An 8,360-nucleotide genomic window follows, 5' to 3' on the forward strand; every position below is an offset into this window, starting at 1 on the left:
TGTGTGTGTGTGTGTGTGTGTGTGTGCATGCGCTCATATGTCCAGAATGATGGATTTACTCTGCGTGTTTGTGCACTTGTGTGGTCAGGTTTTACCTACACTGTGCACTGTGTAATCACGTACACTCTTAAAAATAAAGGTGCTTCACGATGCCATAGAATAACCTTTTTGTCTAAATGGTTCCATAAAGAACCTTTAACATCTGAAGAACCTTTCTGTTTCGCAAAGGTTTTTTTGTGGCGAAAGAAGGTTCTTCAGATTATAAAAAGTTAAGAAAGAGATGGTTCTTTAAAGAACCTTTGACTGAATGGTTCTTTGTGGAACCAAAAATGGTTCTTCTATGGCATTGCTGTGAAGAACCTTTTGAAGCACCTTTATTTTTAAGAGTGTAGTGAGGCATCTAAAAGGAAACAAAATAAGGGATGCACTGAAATGAAAATACTTTTATATATATGGGATATATTAAAACCGATTATGTTAGTATGAAAACCATTGCATCTATGACACCTCGCTAATAGGTGTGTGTGTGTGTGTGTGTGTGTGTGTGTGGTACTGTATGTTATGTTAGAGCTTAGAGTATCATCATGTAGTACACTGGCTTACACTCTCATTACAAAAGTGGATTTATGATGTAAAGTTTATTGTATCTGTTTGCTCTTGCTGTCAAATTCAAGGATTCAAAGGATTCAAGGATTCAAAGCGTTTATTGTCATATGCCCAGTGAGGAAAACAAGTTTCCCTGAGCAATGAAATTCTTACTTTGCTGTCCACAATGAATGCCAAGACAAGTGCAAAACTATACACATACACAAACTATACACACATACATACACGACTATACACATACATACATACATACATACAAACGTAAGAAACATAATAATAAAAACTATGCTGCAGGAGTATAGACTATGAAAAAAAATAGAAATATAGACTATGTATATCTATATATTCGAGTATAGAGTAGGGAATAGACTGAAAAATAGAGATATAGACTGTATATCTATATATACGAATGTTCAGTATTAATTTATGTCAGTGTACAGTATTAAATGTCAACAGGGTTTAAATGCATTATTAGATACTTTATTATGCACATATGTGGACTTCACACACTAAATTCCCCTTCAAGAATAAAAATAGTATCTGTCTACACATACACACTACATACAAACGTAAGAAACATAATAATAAAAACTATGCTGCAGGAGTATAGACTATGAAAAAAAATAGAAATATAGACTATGTATATCTATATATTCGAGTATAGAGTAGGGAATAGACTGAAAAATAGAGATATAGACTGGATATCTATATATGCGAATGTTCAGTATTAATTTATGTCAGTGTACAGTATTAAATGTCAACAGGGTTTAAATGCATTATTAGATACTTTATTATGCACATATGTGGACTTCACACACTAAATTCCCCTTCAAGAATAAAAATAGTATCTGTCTACACATACACACACATTACCATGATCAGGAGCAAGTCTAATGCTCTCCCTCAGGGAGCTTTTAATATTTAATCTGATGATCCCAATCTATCAGCAGCAGCCCCCATCCACAGCTCCTGTGCCTCCGCAACGGCTTAACAAGTGCAACATTGAATAATGAGATTTTGTATTATGAGGAGTAAATTAAGCTCATTCTTTATTGATGCTATGGCATTTTACACAAGACTTAAGGTTATATTGTTAGACTTATTAAATGGGTGGTGTGACATTTCATCGCAAGAGCTCCACTGCTATTCAACATATCATTCCAGTATTTGCAAGATTTGTAAGGGCTCTTCACATTTAAAAACACATATATATACAGTATAACAGCACATGTACACTGAAAGTCATTGCAGTACCAGGCAGGAGAGGTGTATATTAAAGAAAAATATTGAAAATGAAATTACTGAGACTTTTCGACACCCACAGGAAGATGAGTTAATATAAGATCCCCTGAGACGAGGAGACGGCAGGAGGCAGAGTGCTCTCTGGAAATATGTGGAGGAGGAGATGTGACAGGGTTTGGTCGGGGGCCAGACAGAATTGCTGATGTGATCATATGCTAATTGGAGGAAAGAGAGAAAATGGAAAAGAAACTCCAGAAAGAAAGTCCAAGATCAAAAGGCTGTAGCTTTGTATGTGAAGTTACACTGAATGTGTTGGATTTTTATGTGTATTTATTAGTGTATCAATGAAGTATTATTCATATAGGATTAGGGATTTGACCAAACACCCAACCTTGTTTTGCTGATTGAAAAGAAAAGTGTATTACTACTCACTCTAAGAGATCAGACTTAAAATAAAAAAAATCTCAGATAATGAAGGCAGCTCTTGAGTCGTGTCTAGAGAACAGAACATCATAGAGACTTAGGGGTGGGCTCTTTTAACTTGAAACAATAACCAATCACTGACCAGCCACCTAGCAACTGCATAGCAACACATGAAAAAGCACTTTATCCATCTTAGAAACTACACTCTGACAACCACCCACAAGCATTGTGGTAACTTTTACGCAGGCAGAAAATGTACGCATCTACCTTAAGTAGCCTACTATGTAGTTTGTGTTTAATGTATTTATTTACATTGAATGTGTATCAAGTGAGTGAGAGAAAGAGAAAGACAGAGTCTTATGTTGTGCTTTCTCTGTATTTGCAATGCAGTCATGCTGAGTGACTGCATTGCAGTTATTTTTAGTAGAGCCATCAATACAAGAACCTGCAGCTCTGTCTGCCATTTTCACTCTCCCCCTCTCTTTTCTCTCTCCCCCTATCTTTCTCTACTTAATTCACCCAGCAGGGGAACTGTGGGACAGAGATAAGTGCACACACACACACGCACACACACGCACATGCAGAATGGAGACTGTCTTAAAGAATTGTGTATGAGCTCTTTCTGATGATTCAGCAACTGTTCACCACACAATCCCATCTCCCTGCTGTGATTTCCCTACAGTTCTGACACAATGTCCTGACCTGACACGCCATGATAAGTGATAAAAGGCTTTCATCCGTGTATCAGCTGCTAATTATCTGCAATCATGACAAGCACTAGGATATTTTAACTGGGTGCTGTTTTTATAGCGCTGTGCTGTATAGCCCCGCCAACTGAAATCTCATTGGTCACAAATCCACATAACCACATAATCATTAAATACTTTATTTTTTTGGCTGTGGGTGTGTCATGTTGCATAGCAGTAGTGATGGGGAGTTTGATTCATCCCTGTGATTTTTTTTTTACTTGTTCACTTATTTATTCATTGAAGTCTCTTGGTATAAGTCCCTGAAAGATTAACTTAGATGATGTATTAAGAAACACAGAGTCATATTATAATTTATTCAAATTTGCATGCCTACAAAGAGACTCCAGAAAGCATAAATTTAAGCATCATAAATGTTTTCCCGACAAATGACAAGCAGATCTATTGTATTTATTTTATATTGTACTCTACCTTCTGTTCATGACATTTATCAAGTTATTAAAATACAACAAAATCCTAATATTTCTATATATTATATATAGATTTTAATCAGAATTATTTTAGTATTAGTTATATACTATTGTATTGTTTATTATTATTTTGAAATAGCTTTTAATTTTAGTGAATTTGTTATGTGATTTTGTCATTTTCAATTTTCCATTTTTATTTTAGCTTTAGTTTTAGTAATTTTAGTACTTAAATTTAGTACTTAAATTTCATTTATGTGCAGAAACAACATTTTTTATTTATTTTTTTTGTTTCATTTAATATTTATATTTCAGCTTTGTTAACAAAAGCTATTTTTAATATTGTAGTTTTAGTTAACAATAACAACACTGCTTCTTTTTTTGGTGTGAACAAGACAAACTCACATGACACTAGCAATACGCCTCCGATGTTCAGTCAGGAAGCAGACTGAAAATGATTCTTTCATGTAAAAAGATTTTTTTCAGAAACACTGATTTGTTTACAAATCTGACTGTAGCATTGTGCCCAAGTGGGATAAACGTACTGTAAATTTGACCCTGACAAGTCCATTGACTGACAAAATGTGCTTCTTTTTGTGTCTATAGGTATAAACAAACCATCCCTAAACTGGACCCTCCACCTCAGCCCCTGAACCGCAAGCGTTCAAATAGGACTCTCTCTCCGGGTGTCGAAGCAGAGTCAAGATCTTCAGCTGTAGCCACACCTGTAAATGGAAACAAACTCACAAATGTAAACAGTAGCTCCTCGTTTCCTGACATCACACTATGCTCCGTTTCACCTGGTGATTTCTATTCTCACACCAACGGTAACAGTGTGTCATGTTCAGCCAGCGAGGATTCTGGCGTGCGCTCGGATGACAAATCCTTTATATCCCCCCAATCCAGAGACGACCCCTCTGATGACCAGAGCTCTGCGTTCATCTCCACTTCCAGTACCTGCAGCAGCTTACCTGAGGATCATCCAGCTGTGGATGGAGTGACTCCACCGCATTCTACCACACCGCTGGGATATGAGCAAACCGTCCCGTTCTCTTCGCCTGTCAATGACACCTGCCTTCATATAAGCCTAAGCGAAGATGAGTTTCTAGAGGACAGCACCTATAATGTCGCCACCCCATGCAGGAGTTAGAATACCACACAAAATATGTGAGAAATCAGAATGATAACAACTCCACAGTATTGAACAAACATAATGAAGAAAGGAGGCATATTTGACAACTGATCTGTGTAATATTAGCCACAAGCTCACACTGATGTTATGCTGCATATTATTTTTTCGCTCCTTATACCAGTTATTTCCACTCCTTGTTTCGATCAATGACTCGCCTTTTTTTTTTTACCATGCCCTCAAATAATTTGATCTATAAAATTTGCTGAAAGAATATTTAGTATGATACAGAGTAGACTACTATTGACAGATGGATAGAGTGTATTTTTTTAGATTGAAATTAATAGTTATTTTTAGCAGTGAATGAAATGCATTGGCTCCCACTAAGCTGAATAGGAACTGCTTCTGTTAGTGCTGCCGATGTGTTTTTATATTATAAGTTCAGTCTATTTTTTTTTATTGGCGCAAATTGATTTATATATTGTTTGAATGTTATGTGGATGCTAAAGAGCAGTTATGTAGCAAAGAAATGCAGAAGTATGTTATGACTGGTGAGAAATAGATGAGAAACATAGAAATATGAAGAAATTGAGGTGGAAAAAAACTTTCACAAACTGTGCACATTTTGTTTCATACAGTAAGCTGTGTGACTGAATAGCTAAGTATGGCAGCTTGAATGGATAGATGACTGCAGACAAATAAGGGACTTGATTATGTCTAGACATCTTGAAGGGCTGAACCTCTCTGATTTTAATGCTTCACCAATCAAGGTAAAATGAGGGAAGATCATTATCACCTTTTCTAGGTGGAAAGGCTGCAAAGAAAAAAAACAGTAGTAGAGGAAAGTAGAGGTGTTGCATTAGGAATAAATGCAATAATTTTCACATCCTGTGAATGTGTACTCCCTGCACAGATCTCATTGCTTTTCTCAGTTAACTAGTGTCACACTGTTGTCCTTATGATCCTTCTTCAAATAAACCACCAGATTATCTACTTAGGAATTTAAAACAAAATTGAGCATTCATAGTAAAGCAAGTCCAAGTGTTACCTATCATTCCCAGTTCTCTGAGTCAGTTCAACTCTCAATGCTTTTTCTTAATATTGAAACAGTATCTCATCTAAATCAAACACACAGAAGAAGTATTATAAATATATATTGACTACAGATCATGGTCAACTGCTTTATTTTAAACAGACTGGAACACTCAAGACGTCAATGACCTAAAACTGTGAAATAAGTGTGCTAGTTGTTGAAAAAAACAAACAGTTTTCATGGTTTGAGACATGCAATTCACAGAGCCGTGGATTTGTGTATCACACAAAAGCATAATGTATCAGGGTGAATAATAATGAAAAGAGGCAAATTAGACGAGGGTTGGACAGAAGGAAGAACCAAAGGGATTCATGTCATTTTGAAAGCAATGGTGTGAGCAGGTGCTTTTAGCTGATATGGGTTAGCATGACAAAAACGGAAGGAGAAAGAAAGAAGATGGAAGTAGAGGAAGGAGATGAAAAAGAAAAAATAAATGGTGTTTTACCTGTATTGTTCAAATTAAAAAGAAGCAGTTGTGGCAATAAAAGTGGACTAAAATGCAAAGTGGGTTATTTTTGGAACAACATTCTTAAAAAAAAAAAGTTCAGTTTTCTTTTTTTTTCTCTTCAAACTATGTATATGTAAAATATTTTCCACAGACCAAAACTCTATTTTGAACTATTTTAAACTCTACTCTAAATAATGCAGTGCAAAGTAAAATAACCATTCACCTGAATATTTTTTAATGGACAAAAGACTCCTCACTGGCAGCAGGTTTTCATCTGATCAGTTTTCATCTTTCTTCAACCATGTGATATTCTGGTTATTAAATCTTCTCACATTCATGTTTGACATAATGGTTGACCTTTTTCTTACTGTCTCTAGCAGTCTGGCCCTCCTGACAAGTGGTTAATTTATGAGCTCAACGGGGGAGAATTCAAGACGTCAAGTGATTTTTGACAGTGCATGATTTATCAAGTATTTGAATCCTACCAGTTCCCACCATTTTACTCCTTTAGAGAAAACAGCATGATCTTAGGCTGTTTCCATGCTGTAGTGCCCAGAATGAAAATGGCAGAATAAAATTTGTCTCCTGCTGTGGGACTCCCTGCTTCCCACTTCACTTACAACAAGGGAATCCCTTTTCTGCAGGATACTCATTTCACAAGGGACACAGGATATTCCTCTTACTTCATCTTCACTGAGGAAGAGGGCAGAGGGGGATGGTAATAATGGATAAATGAAGGACATGGAGACTCTTCAGTCCAATCGATATTTAGGCTCATGTGAACTGCAGTTCTGGGCCCTTGACTGCTACACTGAAGATACTCTCCATACTCTCACGAAAAGAAAAAAAAACAGATGCACTGCTTCCTTAGGATATTGTAATCTTCAATATAGATTCATTTTACAATTATTCCTAAAATTGTGGATGTCTCTCTATATAGCATAATTTTTTACAATACCTCAGAATATAAGCAAATAAAATTGTTTTAAAGATTGCAAATGAGGTATTACTTTAGGTACTTTTGTCTCTGAACATCTTTATATAATTTATTTTTGCCACCCACTTAACATTCACACCTATATTTTATTTTCTCCAAACAGATTAGGCTACTGTGACTATATTTGATTATCACTCAACTCGTACTGTCCACTTCTTTTCATTTAAAACATAATTATTGGAACTGTTGTGTCACAAAAATCTACTTGTCACACTAATAAATTGGAATTTAAGGTTATGTAATGACCTGCAGAAAATCGTTTAAGTACTTGATTTCAATTAAATAACTGTTCTGTCAATCTCTGACTTAAGCCCTATTCAGAAGGGAATAGTTTTCTAAACTAAATTTTTATCACCCGACATCTGCAATTTGACTAACGAATGAGACTAACATCTCCAGGGGCCGTATGTATAAAGCCGCTCAAAGTAAAAGTTTAGTCTTAAGTGTGTCAAAATTCTAAGAATGACGTAATTTTACTCTTATTCCTAGACTTAAGAATAAGAGTGATTCATAAAGGTTCCTAAGTGTTAAAAGAGGTCTCAGCTCCTAAATTATTTAAGAGAGCTGGAGAGGTCTCCTAACCTATTAGGAGCAAAGAGGAGACGACAAACACTTTCCAGCGAAAATATATTGGACTTATATGATAATATGGAGTTGATAAAACGATTTACAACATACGTTATTTACATTTCATTAGTCCTCTTGTTTTTGCATGTGTTCATAATATCTTTGTATGATAGCATGGCCAAAAATGATGACCGCAAAATTAGGCTTGTTTCATTGCATTATTATCACAAATAAAACAACTGACTAAGCAACTATGCAATATGCTTACAAAATCTTACACATTTTTTTTTTTTAATTAAGGATGAAAATATGTCAAATTTCCTAGGCCGGACATCACTTTTGGCCACTACTATATGGCAGTTTATTACATTTTCAACTGACCGCCAAACCATACTGCAAAAACAACTTTTGTGAGGATTGTGGGCTTTCCTGGAGTTACTGGAGCCGTTGATGGAACTCATGTTCACATCATTGCTCTAACTGTAAATGAGGAGACATACCATTAAACAAAGCATTAGTAATAATTTGTGATAATTTTGCACAATGCAAAGCATTTAAAATACATTTAAATTAAAATATTTCAGTCTTCATTAAATGATTTTATTGTAGTTACATTAAATTATTGGTGTTGTGCTGCTGTGACTTTACATGAGCAGGCTCACTATTGGCTGATTCAGAGGT

At 35.5% G+C, this 8,360-nt stretch overlaps 1 protein-coding gene across 1 annotated transcript in view; it reads left to right on the forward strand.

Moving 5' to 3' along the window:
• The window catches only part of LOC107596916 (carboxyl-terminal PDZ ligand of neuronal nitric oxide synthase protein-like), a 39,222-nt gene extending 33,053 nt beyond the window's left edge, over nt 1–6,169 (forward strand). Inside the window, exon 11 of the mRNA XM_016287776.1 lies at nt 4,052–6,169. Coding sequence (XP_016143262.1) covers nt 4,052–4,595 — 544 coding nt within the window. The 3' untranslated portion in view covers nt 4,596–6,169. The remainder of the gene's footprint in view (nt 1–4,051) is intronic.
• The last annotated feature ends 2,191 nt before the right edge of the window (nt 6,170–8,360 follow it).

This window comes from Sinocyclocheilus grahami, unplaced genomic scaffold (genome assembly GCF_001515645.1).
Source record: "Sinocyclocheilus grahami isolate Dianchi unplaced genomic scaffold, SAMN03320097.WGS_v1.1 scaffold12.1, whole genome shotgun sequence".
Classification (NCBI taxonomy): domain Eukaryota; kingdom Metazoa; phylum Chordata; class Actinopteri; order Cypriniformes; family Cyprinidae; genus Sinocyclocheilus; species Sinocyclocheilus grahami.